The 27,451-nt window shown below is 39.6% G+C and overlaps 1 protein-coding gene across 1 annotated transcript in view; it reads right to left on the reverse strand.

Moving 5' to 3' along the window:
• Nucleotides 1-27,451, reverse strand: part of osa (trithorax group protein osa) — a 124,782-nt gene that overhangs the window by 2,311 nt on the left and 95,020 nt on the right. The window contains 16 exon segments of the mRNA XM_088263571.1: nt 28-165; nt 326-534; nt 1,165-1,309; nt 2,289-2,369; nt 5,174-5,414; nt 5,972-6,074; nt 8,368-8,445; nt 10,298-10,420; nt 10,512-10,728; nt 17,536-17,727; nt 19,554-19,595; nt 20,790-20,950; nt 21,729-21,942; nt 22,080-22,139; nt 22,837-22,941; nt 22,943-23,070. Coding sequence (XP_088119697.1) covers nt 28-165; nt 326-534; nt 1,165-1,309; nt 2,289-2,369; nt 5,174-5,414; nt 5,972-6,074; nt 8,368-8,445; nt 10,298-10,420; nt 10,512-10,728; nt 17,536-17,727; nt 19,554-19,595; nt 20,790-20,950; nt 21,729-21,942; nt 22,080-22,139; nt 22,837-22,941; nt 22,943-23,070 — 2,237 coding nt within the window.

Below are 27,451 nucleotides of genomic sequence, written 5' to 3' on the forward strand. Positions count from 1 at the left end.
GTAGCTAGATGAGGGGGCGTGTGTTACCTTGCCGGGGGTCTGTGGCTGCATGGGGTAGGGCTTGAGGTCTGGCCGGTAGGAGGGCGTGGAGGGGCGCGGCGGAGGGCCCCCGGGCCCACCCGGCCTCAGCCCTGCTCCCGGGCCCCATCCTCCGGGTTGTTGGCCCTAAAAACAACACACTATCGTTAGCCAGAATATTGATAAAATTGAGAAAACAAAAAATACTTTTATCAAGTGAAAAACATATACCTAATCTAAATTGTAGATTTTTGAGTTTAACTGTATAAAAAGTATAAAAAAATATATTTGATCAAGTAATAATAACCTGTTGTTGCGGGGGGTAGGGCTGCGGACCCCAGGGCTGCGGGGGGCCGGGAGGAGTGGCGGGCGGAGGGGCGGCGGCACTGGGGGCCGCGGGCCGGGGAGGCCCGGAGCCCCACTGCCCGGGAGGGGGCTGCGGAGCCCCGGGAGCGCCAGGCCCGGAGCCCGAGCGGTAAGGAGGGCCGCCCGCCGGACTGTTATTACCCCAGCCACCTGTTAAATCAAACAGGAAATACAGGTAAGACACATTGACGGGTCATATTGCTCGATGCGTAACATTAGCTATTTTCGTGATGATGCATAGGGCACTGCACCATATAAACGCAGTTTTGTCTTGATAATTAACATATGAAGGAAAGGTGATTAGTCCTCCGCTTCAGGTACCAACCAGTCCAGGGTAATATTAGATATTAGAGTGAAAAAAATCACTAATATTTATTTGACTCCTCCTGGGAATTGAACCCGGGTACCGGTCACCACACTTGGCTACCATACCTGCAGTATGGTAGCCAAGTGTGGTGACCGGCGGATTTGCATATAGCCAATCCTTTTACTACATAAATTTTTTTTCTTCATTCATCCCCAAACATGCAATTTATTATCTAATGTTATGAAAATATATTTTTCATCTTCAATAGTAAGAAGAATAAGGTATATTTTTGTTTAAAAAGCCATCATCAATGATCTAAACAGTAAGTCCTGCAAAATTGAAGTTTTAAAGTGCGCCGCTCAAACTGCATGCTAAAATTGCTAAACGCGCACTAGTCTGTAACTATCCAAGGTGCTGCGGGCCGGATTACTATTGCGCTCTGAGAGAGGACACATGCGGATGGGGTTCCTTACCGTACTGATGATGAGGAGGTGGCGCGGCCCCCCTCTGCGGGGGGTAGGGGGGTTGCGGGGGCCCGGGGGGAGTGTCCTTGGCGAAGTCGGGGTGGCGGCGCGGCTGGCCCGGAGGGGGCCCCATCGCCTTGTTGCCCCCGTATCCCTACACAGACAAACAATAAATTCAAACAAACCGTTTTTATTTTATTTATACTGCGGATGGAATTCCAGAGTGATCGCTAAGAAGATATATAATATTTATGTGTCTTTAATCGGGTATCGAACCGGGGATCTCTGTGACACAATGGTGAACACAAAAATTACTTTAATTTTTATTTTATTTAGAAGTGATACTACATCTTTTTTTATTGATTCCTCGACACGGAATACTCGCAAAAGAATTTTTGCATCGACAAGATTATTTCGGTAGTGTCAAGGCAAAGGGCTATATCTGTCTCAGACCAAATTTTACAGGAGAGCAAAAACAAACTTGTGAAATTAAATAACTCATTTGTTTTATGTATTTTTGTATGTACATATCTTAATAAAACTAAATAAATAAGTATTGCAACTACAGCTATTTCCTTTTGCCAGATTATGGAGTACACTTTTTTAGACATTTTGTGGAACAAACTTAGAAAATTAAAAATTTTACAGATACCCCTTTGCCATTACACTACCGATTAATATTAAATAAAATGAAAAAAGGTAAAGAATCTAAAAACACAACTGTACAAAGCATAAATGCCGGTTAAATAAAATCGGGTTGAAAAAGTCAAATGAAAATTGTTGCGTGCGAAACATGCGAGTTATCTAGCGAGTGGCGGAGTGTGAAGTCCGAGGGCCGGGACGTGAGGTGCCACGGGGGTGCCGCGGAGGTGCCGCGGAGGTGAGCGGAAGGGGAAGGTGCCAGCAGCATGCGAGGGGTGGACCTCGGGAGGTCGTACATTAACCTAAGTAGCGCATCCACCACCATTACCGACACCACTGACTCGCCAATACAAATTTTGGACAATGAATTTTGTGATTTGTGAGTAGACGGTTAATAGCCTTCAAAAAAATTATTAAAAATTGAGCAAATTTCCACGGGTACGCGCACTGGTAGGAGGGTGCGCGCAGGGTGTGGTAAGGGGCGGACATACGTGGTAGGAGCGCGGGCCGCCGGGCGACAGGGGGGCCACCAGTTGGCGCGCCAGCTGCGAGTTCATGTTCACCGAGGACATCTGGCACAACACAACCGCTATACCACCGAGCGCTAGTGGCCGGCGGCTAGCCACCGCCACCGCCAGCCGCCGGCCACTGGCCAACCACTGCCGACACATTCTCACCACTGTCCGCGGAGGCATTTTGCCCGGAAATATTGTGAAAGAAATGTATTTACCAACAACGTTCAACACCAGCGCACACTATTTGTACAATGTGTCAGTACTTGGCTGCATCATTGATTCGGAAGAAATTTAAAGATGGATGAATTTTTTTTAAAAGTCAAGACTAAAAATGAAAAAGAGGATGGAAAAAGGTAAATTAAATTACTTATGTTAATTCATCTACATAACTTGAAATATTTCATAAAAGAAATCCAGCAAATTTAGAAAATGTGATTGTAAGACAAAATAAAAAAATCTTTAAGACCGCCGCTCACCAAAAAGTGGACATTTTGCTATATCACTATTTTGGGAGATGTCTAATACACAGTATAATTGTTTAATGCAAACATTAATTACAATCTGAGTATTCCATTCCAAGTAATGAAGTTACGAGTCCCGGGTACCGCCAAATCATACACCTATCTGTGATGTTCAGTAGGCATAATAATAACACCTTTTACTGCGGGGTTTACACACCGTGGTAATGAATTTCATACTGCGAGTGAAGAACTAGCAGCAATGGGGGCATTTAGCGTCGCCACCAACATTCCAAGATCATGCATATGCGTAATGATGCAATATGTTGCCAACTTACTAAAAGGCTGAATTTTGACAAGCATATCTTGCAAATGAAAATGATGAATGAAGAATGAATAGATATGGCAAAATGGAAGGTAAACGCAGCATAGGAAGACGTATAGCCCGGCTTAAACACGCGGTATCGCTGTAACACCGAGTCGCTGTTCAGAGCGGCCGCAAAAAGTGGTAATTGTCGACCTTCAGCGTGGAGTGAAACAGTAAAAATAAGAAGAATTTTTTTAAATTCTAAAAATACTTTTACAATTTTATCAAATAAAAAAAAAGATACATAAAGTATATTAAAATCCAATAATGCTCAAAATGATAATAACCCGGTGTCGCGGAATAAATATATCATTTAGATGTTTGTCTCAGATTTGGCATTGAGGAATTCTTAACTTCTAACCACAGTTGGACTGAAATCTACTTAGTCAATATTCTTTCACAATAAGTCGTCCGCAGCTAAAATTCACTCAGTTTACATTGGTGAAAACTGCATCCACCGACACGTCTCGAGCAATGGTAGTCCCAAAATGTGTTGGCACTTTGGAGGATCAGGGCATAACTGACGATACGTTACAACAGAAGGAAGGAACGCTAGTTCCCTTCCGGAGCCGGACATGCGGACACGCGGACACGACATCGGGGGATGCCGAGTGTGTTAAGTTCAATTGAAAATTACATAAAGCTAAATTAAATAATATATCATATCGATAGGGGAAACTATGTACTACATATATAGGAAGCTTCTTTGCAATGGGTAATAAAAAGACTAATTATTACAAGTATACCGTGAGCATTCTGCATAAAGTGATTAGCCATCTAATAAAGACAAACAACAAAAAATACATCGGTCATTCGTCTTCCACCTGTCATTGTGCTACAAGATTCCGCAATTTTTAGCGTAGGTATGATGGTAAGTTTGAGTAAAAAGATGTCTTCATCTAATATTGGTCAAGAATGGAATAAAGTTTAATAAATAACAATCATTTGCGCTAATAAAAAAGGACGTGCCAAAGTGACGTTTCTTATTTACAGAGATATAGTTACTCTCAATTTGTAATTATTTTCATTAGGGTGTAATTTGAAGCGTTAATTTTAAATTTGCTACGAACAAAGGTAAGGATGACACACGAGGATCTGATCTGTATTTCGGACTTGAGTCTAGTTTTATTTGAAGGTTTAAAACTTTTTTCTGAACTAAAAAAACACGATCAGAATAGTGTTTAGTTGTGTAAACAAATTTTTAAAAAATAACAATATTTCACCAGTTTTGCAGGATGCTCGCGATGTACGTAATAAATAATATTCATGATCATTTAACATATGTACTTAGGTAAGTTAAGGTACATTGCAACATAGTATTTTCACACATACTTCTTTCACCATAAACTCTTCGCTTTAGAATGGTAACTTTAAAACATAAGATTATATGCCAAAAACTATAAAAACCTTTTGGATATTGTTGAAATTAATATTAATAATTCCGAAAACAAAAATTAAAAGTTTTTGAGGCGATCCATATTTCTTTTTTTTTTTAGTTTATGAATTTACCCATTTGAAGTAATGCGTTTATGTCAAAATAAATATCTATAAAAATGGTACATTGCAATGTCTCCGAAGGCAGTAATAATTCAAATAATAAAGCCTACTCGATTAAATAATAACTACATACATAATAAATACAAATACGTAATATTTTTCTTAAAAGTGTAATTGATCGAGTCATTTATGAGAAAGTTACGGGGGCAGATCAGCATGAATGTTGCTTTTTTTATAGTCTGACGGCCACCAACCTTAAAACACCTCGTAACGAGCGTTGTTTATATCCGCACTCATCCTCCGAACAGAGTCGCAGCCGAGATACGAGGGTTCCGAGTTATACAAAACAGATTCAACCCTCACTACCGCGGCACCGACTCCTTTACAGTTGGATACGCTAAGACAAGCGCCGTTCGTTACGATGACTTCATTTATGAAGCGATGTTTGATCAATGGCTGACAAAAGAATAAAAAGGCAAAAATTTGTTTATTGCCCTTAATAAAATAATAAGTACGTAATACGGAAGTTTGGCACCGACCTCGTGGGGCTGCTGGTTGCGGTAGTAGTCCTGCGAGGCGGCACCGGCGGGTGGGGGCGCAGGCGCCGCGGGGGGCTGCTGGGCGGGGGGCGGCGTGGGGGACTGCGGGGGCGCGGGGGGCCCACCGCCGGAGGGGGGCGGGGGCGGCGCGGGGGGCGTGTAGCCGCCGCGCGCACCTCCCGCCCCGCCGTAGCCCCCGCCGTACCGGTTGTACGGGTCACCGCCGCCGGGAGGATAGCCCCTGGAGGAGAATCGTATTTATTTAGTACTCTATATACTTCAATTATTATAAGCGAGATCTCCATTTCCCGATGAGTTTCCTAATTCGACATTGTTCTATGCGCCAAATCATCCAAATAATACGGACTTTTTGTACGTATTCAGGCAGGGTCAAAGTGCGATAATGAAAACATTAAGTAAAACATCTTCGTGTTATCTACCAACCAAACAGTACCATTATGTCCACCTCGGTAACAAAGTGGTTGGCACGTTTAGCTACCAGCGTTCCTGAGGTAGTATTTCATAAAAATGGCGCTTGATAAATTATCAAAATTATTATCATGATTAGGGGTGGACTGGTACCTGAAGCGCAAGACTGATCATAACACCGCAACGATATGATCTAGTCTCCTTTGCGCTGTGGGATGAGATTAGAGAATTAGAAGAAGCATGTAGATATCGCATAACCAAGTTAAATTCTCAACAATTTGTGTAAATTATGAGCATTTTTTTGTGATTAAAATAATTTGAAAGCAATTAACAGTTAGTACAAAATGAAAATATAATGGTACAACTCACCTTCCATCTTGCTCGGGTCCGTATGGCGGGTACACGGGCCTGTTGGGCGGGTACGCGGAGCCGTACTGGTCATAGCCGTAGCCTTGCTGTCCCGGATACCCGGCTGCAAGAGAATGGAACGCTCACAGACTGATCCGTTGTAAGGGTCTCCCAACCCACCGGCTCGATCAAACACACAGAGGTGAGAGAGAGAAGCGTAAACATACCAATATCCAATACCAAAATCCCTCAACATGCAAAAAATATATCATCATATTATAACTGGCAAAAAAAAAAGAGAACTTCCATTTGATGACTAAAATCCACACATATACATATACGGGACTTACACAGGACAATAAACAAACACTAAAATGAAGAATGTAGCCTACATATGATTTTAGCACTACAAAGGTAAACTACGATAACGGTAGCAAGTACAGCGTACAGATTGACCTCAAAACAATACATTTGTTGTCAGGTTAGCTGCAGGATATATGCAAAATATCACTAATGTATCGGATTTACGCTACATGCCACGTAGTGCAATCCACCTCGATAATGTAGTGTTTAGCGCGTTTATCTACCGTGCTGGAGGTACCAGGTTCGATTCCTTAGAAGGCCAAAAAAATATCGGTGATTTTTCACACAAATTTTTATTTAATATCAATTTAGACTAGTGTACCTGAAGCGCAAGACATCACCTTGCCTTCGTGTAATTTACAATCACTAAAACATACATCGCCTTATGTAATGTAACCTTTTACAACTGGCTTATTATCAGTAAAAGCGACACCATCAAATGATTTTATTACAGGAATCTATTAGGGGACCATCATTGCATTTGTCTTTCTACAATTTGAGAGATGATATTAAAATATATTAATGAAATTTTAGATATCATTCCATATTTTAATAAAATAATTTTGACTCAAAGGCTTTTGCCAGTGCATATTAGGATGATATAAATTAAATTTGGATACCAACAATATATTGATAATATCCTATATTATGGGTTACATATGACTAGTAGTAAAATCAGACATCTATATATTTTTGAATGTAAGAAATTGGCAGTAAGAAAAGGAGTTCACGAGGAAAAGCTTTCCAGCCAGCACGTTTGTGTATTTAATTGCAAATGAGATTTTTAGTAGCTGACGTAAATTTCACAAGACAATAAGCGGACATAAAAGATTTAATGAATTATACAGAGATGTGCATAGAATGCGTACAGGGGATTGTGGAAGTACTTCTCTATGGGACCATACAAAAATAATAAAGCTCAGTACTGAGAAGGGTAAATGCGGGAAGCGAAAATAAAAATTAGTAACTAAATAGTTTAAGATGCATTCCAAATTGAATAGTGAAAGCAGGCTCCATACGGTGAGGGCAAACCAACCCATGGTTACTCGCAATTATGGTATAGTCTGACGATCACTTTTTCCTATTTTTCTACAAAATGTCCTATTTGAACGAGACAAATCATTATAGAATTCTGCTGCCGGTGGATCGGAATTAAAAAAGCATTTTTATGCTTTTGACTGGCCATTTAGAGGTCCCACTCTGATCAACTTAATCAGAGTATTCCTAATAATGTCTTATTAACAGAAAGACCCCCCCTTACACGTGGCGAACGACAGTCCATATGTAGAGGCGCGCATTTACACGGTCTGTTCATAGAGGCACGGTCTGTTCGCATGGGCAAGTGCATTTTTTCAGCAAAGATACAGACACGCTTTGAGATTTAAGGTGTTCCACTAAAGACAAGCATCTGTAATATGACCATCACTTATTTGCGAAACAACACTCGTCCATCCCGACACAATTCTGAGATAAGGAGGGTTGCTCGTTACATTGTGATTTATCATCTGTGGAGGTGATAAATAAGATAATGTGTCGAGTCTGCGTAGTTGTTTCAAGGAACTGAAAGATTCCAACATTGGAGCTGGAGTGAACAATCCGACTGCTAAATATTTTATAGATTTAGGACAGGAAGAGAAGCTTCTAATGGGACATTCAATTCCATGTTTTTAAATATCATCGTACTTGCGTTTTCTGCGGAGAAGAAATTAATTTAGATATTTTTACAATATATGTATTGCAAATTATCCCGTTACAAAATAATTCAGTATAAATTTTGTTTTCCCGTTGTTTTATACATTAATAATTTTCTATTTTCTATTCTCAAATAAATAGATTATTTCGGTCTTCGTCAGACAGACAAGTGTTGTTCCTTCACAAATACCGGTGAAAAGAGTCGAAGACTTCTTCCGATATAATCGAAGCTATATTTTGTTCAGATAGTTGATTTCGATCGAGAAGGATAAGAAACCGGATATTGTAGTAAGTTTTTGGATTGCCCTCTCGCGATGTCGGAGCGGGAGGGAGAGGGACGACATGAGAAGATGAAGCACTACCTGGCGGCTGGTGGTTGCGCCGGGGCTGCGGGTCCTCGAAGGGGTTGGAGGCGGCCATGTTGTCCCCGGGAGGGCCCCCTACACACACACACACATGCTCAACACGCGCCGCACGCACGCGCCGCCCCCGCCCCGCGCGCCCGCGCTCTACTCACTATACCAATGCCCGCATTCTCCATTCTCCATTCACCATTCCCCATTCACTCCGCAACACTAACCCGCATCGTTCGCTAACTCTACTCTTATTATGTACAACCTACTTACGATACTCTGTATGAATTTATTACTGAGGTGATTTTATCAACATTCTTAGCGTGAAGTAGGTAGGAACCATTTATTTTAGATTTCAATATTGTCTTTTGCCTCCGAGTTGAATTTAATATTTTTTTTACAAATATCTTCTTTATTTTATGAAGTGAATAAATACTAACAATGACTGTCTAGGGATTTGACTGCCAGCAGGTTTATGTAGTCGGGCGGGAGACAAAGAGAATGGAAATCTAAAGTAAATTGATCTCTCATAATTACATTCTAATCTACCGGCTCGCGTGTGATTGTCAAATGATGAAATACCGGAGGACTGAAACCACTGATTAATTCGCACTTGGAAAACTGCCTCGGAGAGTTCTGGTCAGCGCATTTCAACAAGTCCAATCGATAATATCATGGAAGCGATTTAAAGTTTCGCTATCTGAACGCTTCTCGGTGCAGATCTGACATTATCGATTTGACATGTCGATTAGTGGCAGTCATTGGTTGCCACCTTTGGCAGATTAAAGTGCATGTAGCGGGGCGGTCGGTTACAAATAGTAATAAAAAACCAAAAGATGCAAGTTTTATGTACAAAATACTTCCTGCGGTAAGTTTGTTTAGTTCCACGATCATGCGTACATTAGTAGAGGGCTATCCGCGGGCAGACACAACCACGCAAGCATTGTTATAGCAGGCAGCTAGCGCGGGTGCGGGGGCGCGGGGGCCGGGGGGCGGAGCGCTCGGAGCCCCGGTTAGTTACAAGAGGTGCCGGTTAGCCAGATTATTATAACACATACACGTATAGAGAGAGAGAGAGAGAGAGAGAGAGAGAGAAAGACAGAGTGGGAGCGTGTGGGAGCGTGAGGGAGCACGGGACGGGGGGGAGGGGAGACCTAGTAAATCCCAATTTGATTTCGTCGGGCTATTCAAGCACTGATGTCGATATCTAAGATTTAAAAAGCCACATATAATTGGGGACGTTATAAGTAAACGCACCAATCTCCATAATAATTCTTTTTAAACTACTCGTATATTTAACAGTTACGGAACAATCAATTTTGGCTTGCAATGCAAGCGATTCCTAGTGATTTCCTAGGAAATTCTCATTTATTAAATATTTTGGATAGATATTGAATATATTACATTTATCCGCACTTAATAGCGCATAGGACAATGCGTCGTATGGATGCGGTGTTATCTTAATCAGTCCCGCGGTCGAGGTACAAGTCCAGGGTTATATTAAGTATGAAGTCCCCTCCTGGGAGAAAACAAGGGGACCTCCAACACGAAAGCAAGGACAAACTCGTATCCAGAAATACATTCAAATATGAAGTCTAGAATAAAAATAATGGAGTTAAGTAGTCCAATAGGAGATTGCTACGTTCGCTCCTGACGCCTTCCAATAGAAAACCAAATACAATACGCCTTTATTTTTATTTGGTTGCCTATTGAGAAAAATAAAGTATTCGTACGGATGTAAATGCAAAATAATAACTATCGGAACTTATGTTACGAAGAAGTCAGGTTCTTCTTTGGTCAAGTCGGAAATAAAACTAAATGAACAGCCGGCGGATGTAGAGTGGCTAGAAACCTAACATCCGCAGAGGCGGGGTCATGCAAGGTATGTACAACGACACGGCGGGGTCGGCTCGGTCGGGTAGCGAGAGCGGGGGGGTACCTTGTTGGCCCTGCGCGGCCGGCGGGTAGGGCGAGTAGGCCGAGCCGTACCCATCGCAGGGGGGTGCTCCGGGCGGCGGGGGACCTCCCCCGCCCGGGAACGAGTCCTGAGAGTTGGATGATCCTGAAATTAAGCGTAATCGTTACTTTCCGAGATGGCCTCCACCTCCCCTCGAGAGTGCATCGAGCGCCACGAGCCGAGAGTGGGTAGTTACCTGGACTGGGCACGCTGTTGTTCTTGCTAGCTTTCTTCTTGGTGGTGGCCTCCACCTGGTTGATGATGGGCTGCGGGTCGATGCCTCCTCGGTCGAAGTGGCACTCGTACGCCAGCAGGTTCTTGGTGTAGTGCTTCCGGAGCGTGTACGCCGCGCTCGAGGACGCGCCGATCCCCAGCAGCCCCGCTATGTCCTTCCACGTCTTGTTCTTCGTCACCTGCGTGCCAACAACACCGCCCTCGTCAGATACCATCGCCGACAACCGGGAAGGAGATGTCGCTTATGTATGTAAGAGCATCGATAACTATTTCAATTCGGTTGACCGACTTCAATCTGTGATTCATTTTGGATTCATACTAAGCCAAATTAACAACGCACTTTAATCTGAGTACTTTAGTTGACCAACAAGCGCTTTCATCACCCGATGTGCATGTGGAACTTGCCCAGAAGTTACTTTACTGTAGTTTTCCCTGACTTTTTTACAACATATTTGAATGCTGTGAATTGGAGGTGTCCATTACTCGATTAAATAGTTGCCATTTATTCAATAGCTTTTATGTGGCTTTATTAGATTTCTCACTGACATAAGATGAATAAGATGCTGTTATACTCTCTGAAAATTTACTCAGAATTGAGAAGACAATGACAAATGGAAGATGCGTGATACGTTACGTATATTACTCGCAACACAAGTAATGCTTTCAATTGAGACTAACCGTATAGTCACATTAGCTCTGAAGCCTTCTATCTACAATTCACCATATTAATAGTGTGCAATCTTCAAAAATAGTAAAATTTGTTTTTAAATGGAAAATTGGCTTTACAATCAAATACGTCCGATAAGTTTTTTGATCGAGTTGAAATATCAAGTTTCTTCAGTGGAATATTTCTCTTCCTACAGCCATCTTGAACAATTCAACTAGTCCGATGATGTCGCGGGAGCGATGAAACCATTCACACTGTACGGTAAAACTAACCAGATCAAAGTATCCTTTTCCAATTTGGTTTAGTATAAATCACAATGAACTTCCACAGAGAGATTTGACAATTTTGTCGGTTTATTCTAGTGCGGAAAGTAACGTTGATGCTCTACATATCCAAGCAATACCTTCCTAGCATTACCGCACTGTACATATGAGTTGATAGCGTGTTGCCACTTTGTGGGTGAAGCACTGTACACTGTCGGCAGTTCTGCAATACTTCCTATGTGGCTAATTTTATACAAAAATTGCATATGGATAACAGAAGCGTAAATTTTATTGAAAAGTAATTTTATGATAAAAATCCAAACCAATATATTTGAAATGGATGATTGAATTTTAAAAATACAAATTAAAGACAAATTCCACTTTCGGTGTTTTAAAGACATATCCCCTTTCTGTAGCCTTCCAAAGAGTAAACAAATAAATTGTTGTATTTACGGATTATTCATGAAATTAAATATTTATTTTAAAAAAAAGTTTACATGTTAATGTGGTGAAGGTTTACTAATATTAAGCGACAAAAAGATTTTAGTCACCAGTTGGCTCCACCGAGTGAAACTCTTTTTTCACCCAAACAATGACTAAAAAATATTATTTTTCCAACCCTCATATGCACTCCATGATGCGTAGGGCACTGCATTATATCGACACAATGTTACCTTGATCAAGGGTTATTAGAGAGAAAAATTTGTTTTTGGCTCCCCCAGGAAATCAAAACCAGGACCTCCACATGGTAATCAAATGCGCTAACTACTATGTCACAGAGGCTGACTAAAATATACTGATAAAAAAACTATTATATTTTTTGTAAAATAATAATGATAGGAAAAATTTAAACATTTACACTTCTGACGCCATAGGTGATATTGCAAAACCAGCGACGATATATGGGAGCTTTATCTGTAGATTATGGCCGCCGTAATTCTGATATACGGGCCACATATCAGCAAACACAACAGTGATAGTGTTCAATGCTTCACTACTGATATATAACGATGCCTATGTATGACCAAATTATACAATTCAAAGATATACTTTTTAAGCGACATTTTCAAATTTAAGTTTCAGCAAAATATGGAAACAGTTCTCGTAATATTTTATCTGAAATTTTAATAATATAACCATTATTAAAGTAAATGAATTTCTGAGAAAAGAAAGCCGAAAAATTTCAAATAGTAGCCAAAAATAATTCATTTAATATGCTAATCAAATGTATTCAACTCTAAAATCAATTTCTATTAGATTATGCCCGTCCAAAACTAAGAATACTATACATATATGTATATTTTAATTTACTTAAAATATATTTAACATTTAGGCGGTAAATTAAACATAACAGTAAAAGCTCAATTATTCCAACAAAAATTTCTATTTCCTCATAATCCGAAAGATACTTTTGAATTCTGGTTTCTCTGAGAAATTTTTCTCACAAAACTTTAGATTGTAAATTGATTACATTTTTAGATTTTATGCATTCAGGTTTTTTGTTATGTTGTGGTAAAAAAAATATAAATTACTTTGGAAACATTTGTACACATTAGTTTTCATGAAAAACGAGAGTTTTTAATTTTGTAATTTACAATATTTTTCAAATTATGTTCCCTTAAATTTGGAATTAACTAGCCTTTACTGTATTAGTTTTGGAAAACATAAATATTTGGCTCGAAGAATTGTCAATGTTAAAAAAAATACTGAAAATGAAGGGTAACAGAGTAATACAAATGAACAAAGATAATATTAGAGCGGTAATGCCGTATTGTAAGGGTAAAATAATATATAAATAAACATTACCTGTATCACCTGTAAAATGGGCGAAAATTGAATTTGGCAGCGTTTCAAAATTGTCAAAATGATCATTTTTACTAAGGTAAAACGTGGCCAATGTCAATATGCGCCGATGTATCGGTTACTACAAAGCTAACAAGGAAGAGAATTTGAGACTGTGCAGTATATATGAATCTCAAATTCTTCTACACAATGTGTACTTCTATATCTCTAGGTTAAGCTCTAAGTCATGCTAATGCATTCGTGTAATTCTAGCTTCGGATAGCGGTTATGTTACATAGTTAGCGTACCATCGGAACCATACTTCTACCATCTCCATTAGCATTTGTAGTACTATATATATACAGTACGCAAAAAATCCATCTACATTTTTCTGAACTGACCCAATAACCCCGTCTATGAAATTTGGATAGAATCATTTAAGACAGCTGCAGCGCAATCACGGGCGGATCCCTTCCCGGTGTTGCGTACCTTGTACACATTGCTCCTAATAACCATCAATGTCTCTATAAATATAATAAATACAAGGCTGAGATTTTAGGTATTCCTCCATAACATATTTACTCGTTGATTAATAATAATCAGAATTTATCGGGTACATTGGAGGTATTTTGTGAATATCGGAAACAAATTCGCATATAAACAGCGGGTGAAAAGTGTGCTGGAACTTTTTAGGTATTTTTCCAATTTGAAATTGCTATTTTTTATTGTGTAGTGACTATCCAGCACCGGAACGCGTGCTTTTTATTTTAGCACTGTAAGGGAAAGGTTAACTTTGTGATTCGAGTCGAGTGAAGGTGTCTATGATACGATATAGAAGATACCTACATATTTAAATGTCAATGAATAGGTGAATATTGGAAACTTTTGGGGACACAGCTTGTTAAATTTGAAAGAAATTGAAAGATATAATTTATAAATGTGAATACAAACGCTTTTACAACATATTTCATACCCGAATAGCAAATCGGAACAGCTTGGTAAATTCAATTATAAAGAAATTAGAGGTTTTGTTAGAAAGAAAGTCGGCTTTTGCGCGACGCTATTCAATATGGGTAAGTTGGCTAAACTGACAATGTTTATTTTAGACATTTTGTGAAATTCGTACATGGTTACGCGTACGATCCTCACTATTATGGAACGGTTGAAGAAAAATTATCGACGGATATATTCACCCACGATCACACTGCAGATGTCGTCGGTACATTTGTGATAGATAAAATAGTTATTATTTAATTATTAAAACAATTATGGCTACAAAGTAAGAATTGGTTATTTAGATGCAATGTGGAGGGAAAATAAGTAGAAAGAGCAAGTATAAGATCATCCAGGATGAGACATACTATCGGAGTATTTACAGATTGAACATTGGCACAGCACTCTAACATACATTTGGTCAGGCGAGTTTATATCAGATGTTTACAGCGGAACTTGTAATTATAGTTCCTAGATAATACATAACAATTCATGAATCAGTCGTCACTATTTACACGGTTACTTTACTCCCAATAAGGAATGGAATAATTGGAGTTTTGAAATATAGAAAGGTAAATCTCTAAGAGTAATATTAGTGCCTTAATAGACTATAAACATGTGCGACACAAATCACTTGAAATTTTCTAATATTTAAAGATATTGGTGAGATTATTTGTGGCTTAGATAGATTAATGTACAGGTATACCTCGCTTAATCCGGTTATTTAAACACTTATTGAACAGATCTCAATACGTAATATGAAAAAAATGTAGAATCTCGGGGAATCATTCGTTACAAATCAGTTCTGTATATGTCGAATTAATTCTCTGCGATAATCCAACACTAGGCACATTTGTTCCGTAACATCAGCAGCAGATAAAGAGTTAAAACAACTTTTTTAAATCTGGTTAGATGAAATCGTACACTGATTCCATCACTTCATCAAAATGTGTTTGAAATGAATAATTGGCACTAAGTAGCGCTTCCATCGCCCGTGTGCCTTGTCAGAACTACGTCATTTTATCTGTTTCTGGACCACTGGGCCGGGTCAGGACTGAACGAGGTATCTCTGTTTTCTACATTTTGTAAATTTCTCTAGTAGATAGCGTATTAGTACAACCACCAAGAAGACTGTTAACAAGAGTCATTTGTTTGTAAATAGTTCTACATTATCGCTATTTTCACAAGTAAAATGCGGGTAAGATCAATCAGTATGGAAGAATGTAATTCCATATGTAATTATGCCAGCCAAAATTACAAGATCAACAACATACTGATTGAAATTTTATAATGTTTTTTACAAGAATACGTTATGTAAAGTCTTCATGCGACGCTATTAATATTATTGAGGTTATTATACAAATTTGAGAGTGAAAGGAAAAATTTCCCTTTTATTTGCATCTCGACTCGCTGATATTTGACAGGTTATAAATGTAATAGTAAATTGAACTTAAAATCAAGGATATTAACCGTTCCAATGGTTAAACAAAATATGTACAATCGGAGCATTTAATGACAAATATGTAAATACAGAATGAAAATGATAAAGAGTGCAACACACATATAGGGCCGAGGCCAGAAATTCAGTACTAAATAGTTGTAATGAATGTTGTCAACTAAAGCTACTGGAGAGTTCGCTCGCCAGAGGATGCGCTAGATATGTATCGGACAAGAGCGGTCCCTCGCCGTACTTTTCATTGGGCCTTGATTTTTGTTCAATTTAGAGATAGCTGTTACATTCATTTGGAGTATTAGGCATTCTGAAAAATTCTGTCGCATTAATGAGTGTTGTGTCGGGTAAGTACAAAAGAGTAACACTTTATGTATTCTGAGAGAATGAATCGGCATTTACTTCAATTGATTTTGTTGTTTTTTTTCTTTCTTAAACTGCATCAGAAGAATGCGGTAGTCTCGATTGGTTACTACACCTCAAATGATGTACAGAACAACAAAAAACATTGCAGTATTCCATAATCTATATTTATCAATATTAGTGAATTTATTTATTTTTGTGACAACTGCTTCGCCTAACCTTGCCGTCGAGGACATTATCAAACTGATACACACATTTAAATACAAAATTAGTTTAAAACAGTAAATAAAGTGTGATTCTTGGCGCATTCGTGGATGCAGTAAATGATATTTTTGTGACAGCTGTTTCGCATTGCGAGGGCTCTCTAATATACACGTCCAGTGGGATAATAAATTGTATTTTAATTTACATTAATAATAATACTATGATCATTAATATTTTTACATGGAGCCCGATGAGAATTAAACTCGAGACCTCACGCATTATTGTCATCCATACAGGATATTATTAATCTTTGCACATTTGTTTAAATTAATGGCAATGGTATTCATAAATTACTCCAGAGATGGAAAAAACAGAAAACTAACAGGCGTAAATGAATAAATACAGAAAATATACGATTTTAGTTGATTCCGACAGCGACAGAAGTTTTGGAAACCCCTAATATTACAGTGGTGAGTAACAGGTTACAATTCATTATTACATACAGCCATCTCGCACGGAAGAAGTGGTCTCAGTTAGATTGTAGGACATTAGTTGTGAGTAAGCATAAAGCAGCGGAACATTGCTAAATTACTTCTAGAGTAGTACTCTAATCTCTGTACGAGCAATGGTCCTCTACGTGATGCTGCGTTACATTACATTAGCTCTTCACACCACCCTTTCCATTCCCGGCGCATTCTCAACAGCTCGAACCCGAGGAACAGCTGGTGACGTAGCGCGAACGCAGCGATTAACCGTTCCGAGGATCTTTAAACTCACCGATGCCTCATTAAGTTCTTTGTGCTTTTTAAATTAAAAAAAATCTATTTTATACGCTATAGCACAAAGAATAAATGAGAAAAATAATATAAATTGAGTAAACTAATTTGTATGACGATTATCAATTTAATTATATTTTGGTATCAAAATTTAAACCACAATTTTTGGAAAAACCCCTCATCATTGGAATGATAAGATTTCTTAGGTTTTTTTAAAACCACACCAAAAATTATTTTCAGCATGATGAAAAGCTTATGTGAACTTTTTTCTTCTTCTTACGCCTATCCGTCCTTAAACGGAGCGTATTTGATAGGATATAGATGACATAAGTCACGGAGTTTAAGATCTGCGTTCCATATGCCCACTTATTGGATCGGTAACAATGTGGAGTGGAGAGTATGGGACTGGAGGTTGAGAATGCGCGGGGAGCGGGAGTGAGTTGAGTGGCTCGCGGTCATGCCCCGTCCCCCGACAGCACCTTGCATACCTCCACGAAGCCGCCGCGCTCGCGCACGTGCAGGTAGAGTCGGTAGAGGTCCAGCGGCTGCTTGCTGATGGTGGGGCAGGCGGCGATGGGCGTGCGCCGCTCCTCCATGAAGGCCAGCAGCCGCTCCACCCACCCGCGCCGCTCGGGGCACGCGTCCATCTCGTACAGCTTGCCCAGCGAGTCCGACTTCTGCTGCCCCAACGCACACACAAACATTATTCGAACAAATACATCAAAAACACAAAGGCAAATAGCCCCAAGTTAAAAACACTACTTTTGAGATAAACCAGTTTATAGTTAACTTCAAATTATGCTTTTTGCCAAAACACGTATTAAATCAAAACAATTTTGCCGCTATTTGGATAATGAACATCTCGGTATAGGAAAGAGATAGAGCAAAATCTGGGATTGTATATGATAGAGGCCAGTTAAGCCAAACAGCCGCAACATGAGCTATGGCTAGTTGCCTTTACACATTAGAACAGATAACTACTCAATCTCAACACCGAACAAGGGTTCTTTTGAATTTGATAACTGTCATTCAAGCCCTTGCAATATTAACACCATGCAGCATAGTTACGACATCTTCATTTAATATTTTACGAGAACTATTTTTATAAAAAATACCAGAAATGTAGGTCAATTTTGAACACATTCATTTGCGAATAAAGCAATGGTAATAAATGCAAAACATTTCCCATAAAACAATTTAAAAAAATATATATTACAACAGTATGAAATAATTGTCTCCGACTATAGTAATTGCTATCCTGCAGGGCATTTTATTTTACTATTCAAATTTGTAATTTACCAAACAGCAGTCAGGTAGAAACCATCGTGCTTAATTTGGATTACAGTATGCTTATTCATTTAACGACATTTTGAGTGTGTCCAAATACATGTTCACAAATCTGGATTATCTCCAATTATAGCAGATAATTCATCTTATTCATTTACATTGGCAATCCGAGACAATTGATTTGACCAATGTCCAGATGAGGTAGACTCTAACAGAGGTTTGATTTTGATAATGGTTACTAGAAACAGGCGGAGGTCAGATTTATTAGTTATCTTAAAACAACCTGAATGTTAATATTTGCATTTGCTGGAAATAATTTTTTGGATTTCTGCATCAGAATGAGATCAAAGTAAAGTGTCGATCAACTAACCAAATCTTTGTAAGTGCCGGGTTAAGCCCCCGAGATAGTTTTGAGAATATATAATAGATGTCTTAATGATAAACGCAAGATAATGTTTTCTCAAGAATTCCCTCACTCCTTTCAAGAACGTCATAAATAAAAAATCGTCAATTATCATTTGTACATGTTTTCGAATGCCCAGAAAATGTACTATATCCCAGCAAAAGAGGCATATTTTTAACTTTATATTTACCCGCTACAGGGCAGAAAAATTGTTTTTTCATTTTGAAAAAAATGTATTGTTTAATTATTTTTTTTAAATATACTAAATATTTTTAAAATGGAGAAAAAACCTTCAGGTTTTACCTAAAAAGATCTGTTGCACAGTAAAAAGTTTAATAAGTGGCTTGATATTTATTTTAAATATATTTTATTGCATTTTTAAACATTAAAAACGATCTCTTAAAAATCTAGTTTTTTTATTTATGACGTTCTTGAAAGGAGTGAATGAATTGTCCCTTGTTGTTTTTTAAATTGAGCAGTCGAATTTGTAAAATGTTTAAAATAAAAGTAAACATCAATATCTAAAGACCAAACAATTTTATCCACAACAGTAGAAATTATAATCAGGAATAAAACGTAGAATTGGAATTTAGGTGCACTAATTCTATCTTATTAAGTTTATACATTGGAGCAGTTCATAAATTCATCATAAAGTGTGTTTTCCCTAAATGGTTAGTAAGAAACTTTGTTGAAACTTATCCAATGAAGTTTTAGATTGTTGCAAATTTAGCTCTCAGATATTTGTCATTCGAAATTTATTAAAACGGCAGTGGAATACCACTAATAATATAAAGGATAGTGAACAACTATACAAACCTTGGTCCTATAGTTTTCTTGTGGTACATGACTATTAAATACCTGAAATGTGAACAAACAAAAAAACAAATGAATACAACAGCAAGCAGATATTAAAGGATGTTCCTAAAAGATAATGGCAAATATTGATATAATAAATAAATTTACTTCTGAATAAGGAAATAAAACAGAGCTAAGAGCATTATTCAATGCCATTGTAAAATTTACTCAAATCAAAGCCATTTTCTTCGCAACAATATTCAAAATTTATTTATAGTATTGACATAAGTGCATGTTTACCAACTAAGAAAGTTTAAAATATATTTTTTTAATTCAGAAAAATCTTAAGGAAGGTTCCTACTTTACCATCGTATTAAAAAATGCAGCCAGGTAAGAACTATCAGCAACAAATAACTAAAATATTTTGGAACATTATTTGAAATAAGCAAACGCAAAACAATTGAATTGATCAGTGAAAAAGTAGTCTCGTCGTATAGTTTTGTGTTTTGTAAAATTTTAAATCCTCTCGGGAATGAAATGTAACATTTTCATTATTATTGCAACTGTTTTACTTGCATAATGGGGCGGGATCAAGGTAATTTTTTTTAATATATCTAAAATTTAAAGCACATTTTTATGATGCGGGAAGTTCTCATTGATTTCTGATTTACCTATTGTTTAAAAACAGTAATATACTATTATTTCATAAACATCTCTTGGACATCTTCTTGATTCTTCAAACTCTTATCCGCACCCGGTGGTGCAAAGGGCACTGTATCATATAAACGCAGGGTTATCTTGTTCATAAACATGATGAAGGAAAGGCATCCGCTTCAGGTACCAATCCATGGTAATATTGAAGTATTAGAGCGAAAAAATCAATTTTATTTATTTGACCCCCTCCCCTGGGAATCGAACCCGGGACCTCCAGTACGATGGCCGAGTGTGCTGACCATTACACTATGGAGGCGGACAATCAAAACAATCAAAATCTTGGAATAATCAAGAAATTCTTAATTGTTGGAAAAAAAAGCAGAGTGGCAGGTATATGGTGGTATATACCTGCCAGCTAGATTAAAGGTTAACAGATATAAAGTTAGATACCCAATGCACAGTTTGTCAACCACGTATAAAATGTCTATATTGTGAAGTTGATAGAGATAGTTTTTATAGATAGTTTGACAAGTAACCACGTATAAAATGTCTATATTGTGAAGTTGATAGAATATTGGGAGTAATAAATAGTAGTATGCTTACAGGACTAGAGGGGGTGCGTGGCCAGGAGGGACTGGCCTCGTAGTCTTCGTGCGCCCCCGCGTGGGACGCCGCGCCCGGGGAGGGTGCGCCCCCCGGGCCTGTGCGGCCTCCCGACCTGCCCCCTCCTCCGCCACCTCCTCCGCTGCCCTCTTCGCCCGATGCTGGAACAAGACATAACAGTACAAGTTAGCCCCGTATGTAAATTTCGACTATCTTGTTTGGCAATTAGTTTTTTTCGTGAACTATTTCACCTTAGTAGGATTCTTTTTCTTACACACGCTGATCGATGACATCACAAGCAATGATGGTTCGCGAGCTCCATTAGTTTGATGCAATCATTAATAAACACGAAGTTGAGGTTATCGGTTCTGCGCTTCTTCAAGTGCCAGTCCAGAGTAAGATATTGAATAAATATTAAGAGTGAAAAATTTCAAAAGATTCATTTTTAAACCGTCAAGAACCAAACCCGGAGGCATCGTATACTGCAAAAGCCAAATGCACTAACCGAGCGCATAAGCAGTTATTTCCACATAAGCTCATTGAAATGGTTAAAAACAGTGAATTTTGATTTTTTTTATGAACTAATTCAATATTTAGTATTTACATATGTACTGATCCTTTAAAAAAAATATTTAGTGATAACTCATCACAAAAAATTATTTAGCGATTGCTTTATTTGCAGTATGCTCTTGATGTGTATAGGACGACGACGATATAAGTAATGTCGATCCTCCCAAACGTTACAGGATATTATTGTACTCTTCCAGAGTGTTCTAGCCACTGCCGCTTTTCTCCTTTTCCTACCTCATCTACTTCCCCTAAACTCCTTCACATATGTCATCTGTATCCCGTCAAACATATTCCACTCTCGAGTCAACACTCCATTCTATGCGATACCCCGCGTGGGTGTGGATAGACTGGTGTAGGGAGAACGGTTACCTGCTGATGCGTTTGAAAGGGTACTCTGCTGGGAGCCGTCGTCCAGCGGCGCCCCGTCGGGCCCCGTGGTGACGAGCGCCGTGGCGGGCGGGCCATTGTCTTGGTGCGGGTCACCGGGCGGGCCCATGGCGTGCGGCGGCGGCGGGCCCATGCGCTGCTGCAGGTGCTGCTTGAGGTAGTGCGGCGGCGGCGGCCCGCGCGCGCCCCACGTGGCGCCCGGCGCGCCCGGCCCGCCCGGCCCGCCCGGCGCGCCGTAGCCCGGGTAGGGCGGCTGCGCGCCGGGCCCGGGCCCGGGGCCGGGACCGGGGCCCCCGGGGCCGGGCCCCCCGGGCCGCCCGGGCGCGCCGTACTGCCCGGCGCCCGCGCCCGCGCCGCCGTACCCCGCGTTGGGGTGCGGCCGATAAGAATTTCCTGAAAATTCAACATTAATCAATTTAATTCATTCTTTTCACTCCCACTTTCGAAAGAACAGTTTATATTTTTTTATTAATAAAAATCAATAAAAAAATGCATAGTTGAAATGCGTTTAGCTTTATCATTTTAGAATATATAACGTAATAACAATAAATAAATCTAAACACGAGCGGTCATAGCTGCAACCGATGCAACTAATTGTATACACACAACTCTCAATAAGATTATCGACATCTATGGATAAGTAAATTTAAAAGAGGTCCGAAGGGCCGATCTATTTTGATCTAAATACCGCCTAAAGTTGCATAGAGGGCCTGCTAAACTTGAGAGAACAGACTTATCTGATATTTAACACCAATCGGGATTAATCCTGATTATTGTATTTTTTATTCGTAATGATTGTAGTTATATTTAAATAATTGAAGAAATAAATAAAATATTGCTTTCGGAGGAGAAGTTGCCAGATTGAAATTTTTTTAGGAGTAATCCGCGATCTTGTATCAGCTAGAATAAAATGTTAAGGGGACCGTATTTTGTACTGATAATTAGGTGATTGAAATAATTTCCCATTACTTTGATTGGAAAAAAAACAGTTGTATAAACGTCGTTATACTCGCCGCGAGGATAGATAATTATATGTAAAAGCGCGTATTTCCGTTCCGTCGCGGCGCGGACGCGCGGATAGGTGGAGTACCTTGGGGGTACTGGTGCTGCGGCGGCGGATAGGGCTGGTGGTGCGGCGGCATCTTGTAGGGGGGCTGCGGGGGCGGGGGGTAGGGCGCCTGCTGCAGCGGGGGCGCCGGGCCCGGCGAGGCGCCCGGCCCGGCGCGCGCGGCGCCCGGGGGCCCCGCGCCGCCCCCGCCGCCGCCGCCGCCCTCCGACTGGCTACTACTGGACGGCCGCGGAGGCATGGGAATGTTTTGTTGCCCTGGAATGATAACCCCAATATCAACTCGGGCTGCTCTACCGCTACCGCTACCACTATACCACTACTGCTACTATATACATACTACTACTACTACTACTGCTGCTAAAGGTCCTTAATTATATTATGGGCTGTAGTTCAAAGTACTTTATTAAGTAGCTGGGTTATTTGTTGCAAGTTAGTCCACAAAATTGCAAGACTCGTATCATATTTATTCTAAAACGGTGTTATCGCTTCCTTTACCTGAAGGGGTCAGAAGTTTATGTGACATAACTAGTTAATTATTTAATTCCGTGAGCATTTTGAAAAAAAAATATTTTGGACTTAGTTGGCGAAATTTAATTTAAAAGATTAATTTAGCATTCTTCTAATAAAAATTACGTAAATCGACCTAATAGGTCGTTATAAAAATATTATTCGTCAGCAAGGATTACATTTTTGAGCAAAAGGAGAAATCTGTTGGTTCTCATAATCTGAAAAATGAAAAAATATATGTACTGATGTAGAGAATTTAGAAAGAAACGGACGACTAGAGAAACTTTCTGATGCTGCAAGGGACATTTATAAGCATCGTCTTTAATATCAAGAAAGAAAACCAGCCGGGACTCGACTCGACGAAATCCCCGGTCCTCGCCTGACGCGCGGCGAAGGAAAGCCATTGGCACGTAAAGAAATTAAACGGAAAAGATTTTTTCGCAGCATGGTTATTAATCCAAAGTATACAGCCGAATGAATGGGCAGATGGGCGCCCGGGTCGTGCGGTGGACACCACGGGACACGAAAAGAGGAAAAGGCCGCCCCCCAGAAAAGGTGGGCAGAAAAGTGGATTGAAAAAGCCCAAACAAAAGAGGTCTGGAAAAAAAATTGAAAAGGCCTTCATCCAGTGGAGAGACGGTTGACAAAGAAGAAGATATAGCCAGACGAGTGAAAACCTATTCGTGGTAGTGCACAAGCCACTAGACGGAGACACTATGGAGACGGACTGAACTATATATTATCTTCTTCTAACCCTTGTCCGCACTCTTATGGTGCATCATATAGAACCAGTGTTATCTTGATCGTTAAATTCACGAAGGAAAGGTAATCAGCCTTCCGCTTCAGGTACCAGTCCAGTGTCATATTAAATAAATATTAGACTGAAAAATCACTAATATTTATTTTGACCCTCTTGGGAATCGAACCCGGGACCTGCAGCATGGTAGCCTAGCGCGCTAACCACTACACTATGGAGGCGGACTATACATATATATCCTGATTTTAATTCACTATTTTGTAAGTAACGAACGTTGTCAACAAATCTAAAATACGTAGAGAAATAACGTGACAAAATAGACCGTCCTAAATCGATTGGCATTGGCATTTATCGACATCGCGATTTTTGGGTACCTTTCTACGATAACTCGGGTGAAATTATTTTGAGGTATATTTACTCCAACTTTGGTCACCGACAGAAACTGCTACAGCATGAATGTATATGCATTCGAGGAGAGGAATTTGCTAATCCGCTTGCCCGAGGAGAGTGCGGCACCTGTGTCGACGAACTCGCAAGTACCCGTATACATAATAGAAATGGGACAGCCACAAGGACTGCGAGTACAAAAGGAGTAAGATGGTGGGGTTTAACCCAGTGGAACAGTGTCCGGAGGGGAGGGTCGCCCACACCCCCACATCCCCACACCCGGGGAGGATGATTACAATGTATAATGGTCGGGAACTCATTCACGAGTGTGTGCTATAACAGCTGTTCCTTGCGGAGCTATACAACTTGAAGCATACGAAACGCGACGGCAGAAAACCCGCCAAATATAACAGTACAGTATAAACGTTCGATTCAACGTAAACGACATTTAACTCCTTTTTCGGCTTGCGTAAAATAAGTATTTTTCAAACTGCCTCTGGGTGGCAATGTCCAATGTCATAATATAAAGGAAAAGTTTCAAATGAGTTGTCGAAATAAGGCGTCAATTTATCATAATAGGAATTTATTTTATTCCGCCGATAATTTTCATCTTTCAAATATATACGTACATAATTCGTCTAATTTCACGGAAAAAAGAACTGAAACTTGAAACGTCGGACGAATATTGGTGTTATAATTTTGCATAAAGGCTTGTACGATTACGAAGTACGCCGACTGACAAGCAGTGTTGTGTGTCATTATCCTAGAATGCACCAGTTTCCGGTAGAATCAGCTCTACGCTCCGCGCTCGACAAAAACATGTTTGCTCCGCGGAGCGCCACAAATCGCAGCGATAAAAACATCTCCGAGCAGAGGCAAACACGGGGAACTTAACGCTATTCAATATCAAAACAGTATTATTGTTGTATACATGGATTCCAAGTTTCCACCGTCACATAATACGCGTGACTGATTCTCACCAATAAATGGACATGAGGTACGTTGTACATACAATAGGGTCCGCCAAATAACATTTTTTTTTGAAAATGGGGCGCAAAACATCGAGTGTAGCTTCGGCTGTGTGGCACGTAGCGCCGTCCTGTTGAAACCAAATGTTGCCAATATCCTCCTCTTCAATTTTTGTGAACAAAAATCCGTTCAACATGGCCCGATAACGATCGCCATTGACTAACGGCCACTCCTTGCTCATTTTCAAAGAAAAATGGCCCAATTATGCCTCTGGACCAAAATCCGCACCAAACAGTGACTCGTTTTGGGTGTACCGGCTTTTCAATGTATGCGTGCGGGTTTTCTGTGCCCCAAATACGACAATTTTGCTTGTTTACATACCCGCCAAGATCAAAATGAGCTTCATCCGAAAAGATGATTTTTTTGGCAAAATCGGCATCTTCTGTAAGTCGAATGTCGCAATATTTCCCAGCGTTGTTCAAGCGTATACACAACCATATTCGCTCAGCGGAAGGATAAAACTAATTATCTGTCAAATCAGACATGAGCTAAGTGTTACCATTCACGAAATAAGCACTAGTTGAAAAAAAAAACTTTAGATGGCGGACCCTATTTAATATCGCGATCTGATTCAAATAAAGTGGGTCACAGCTTCACTAATTGAGCTTTATTTCAAATAAAGACGCGAATTATCGTATTCATTATAAATGCCTAGGTTTGCATATGACCAGCTTGTGATTAGACCGTCGAATTCAAACATATTTTGTATATTTAATGATATCTCGATATGGAATTCGGAAGTTATCGAGATGGGAATAGGTCTGGGTATTTACAGGGTTCATTTGTGATAGGCAGGTTTAAGTGACTGCTTCATACACTGTGTTATCATGCATGTTTGGAAAGTTGTATATACATATTCCACGTGACATACGAGAGAAACTGTTCCAACAAATTTCAGTCCGCTATCTTGTCGAGATTCGCATGTTAAGTAATTAGTTCATTTAGTGAACGAGTGCGTGAGATTCTTTCCAAGTATTTCACATACTTGGGAAAAAACTGTTATTTTTTCAGTTTAAAATCCAGCATTACTTGTATATGTAATGATTCGATGATATGATTTGTAAATGTCTTCAAAATTGTGTTTGAGTACATTTGAAAGTTTCACGAGCTAAGACGATAATATAAACTAACTAACTAACCATCACGCCGCTTCCCCGCAGGGGTAGGCAGAGAGAATAGAGCGCCACACCACTCTGTCCTTGCAAACATTCTTCGCCTCTTCCACGTTCATGCATCTCCTCATACATACCCGCCGATTGTTACGACTCCTAACCTGACCACTTTCAAGTATTTGGCATACCTGATCGTGCCATGTTTTTCTCGGTCTTCCTCTGCTTCTTTTCCCGCTAACATTCGCCTCATAAATTTGTTTTACCGTTCTTTCCTCATTCATTCGTTCTACATGTCCAAACCATCTCAACACACCTTTCTTAATTTTATCGATAATGCTTATCTCAGCTTTGCATTCCTTCCTTATTTCACTATTCGCACATCTATCATACATCGTTTTGTTACACATTCTTCTGAGAGATCGCATTTCGACTGCATTCAGTCTACTTTCATCCTTCTTTTGCCAACTCCATGTTTCACTTCCATACATTAGAGTTGGAACCAGGACTCCGTTGTGCACTGCCAGTTTAGCTTCCGCTGATAGGTTTTTATTTGCTATAACTGATTTCAGTGCACCGTTCACTTTGTTCCCAGCATTCACTTTGTTCCCTCTCTTCCAAGACGATAATATGTATAAAAAAAATATAAAAAGTCAAAATATATGCATGCGATATCTATTCGGACTTGTGTACAGCTTGAAACGAAAGACTTTGAACATCCCACTTATTTTAAACGTATTATATTTCCACTTGTAAAGCAGCGCAAGTTGATAATCACAATTTAATACACGCGTCAAAACGAGATTCAATTTCACTTTCGCGATAAAACTCTCGTTGCTTACTTTTC

The sequence above is a fragment of the Brachycentrus maculatus genome, unplaced genomic scaffold (genome assembly GCF_059751285.1).
Source record: "Brachycentrus maculatus isolate JH-2025_06_01 unplaced genomic scaffold, ASM5975128v1 h1tg000201l, whole genome shotgun sequence".
In the NCBI taxonomy this organism is placed as follows: Eukaryota; Metazoa; Arthropoda; class Insecta; order Trichoptera; family Brachycentridae; genus Brachycentrus; species Brachycentrus maculatus.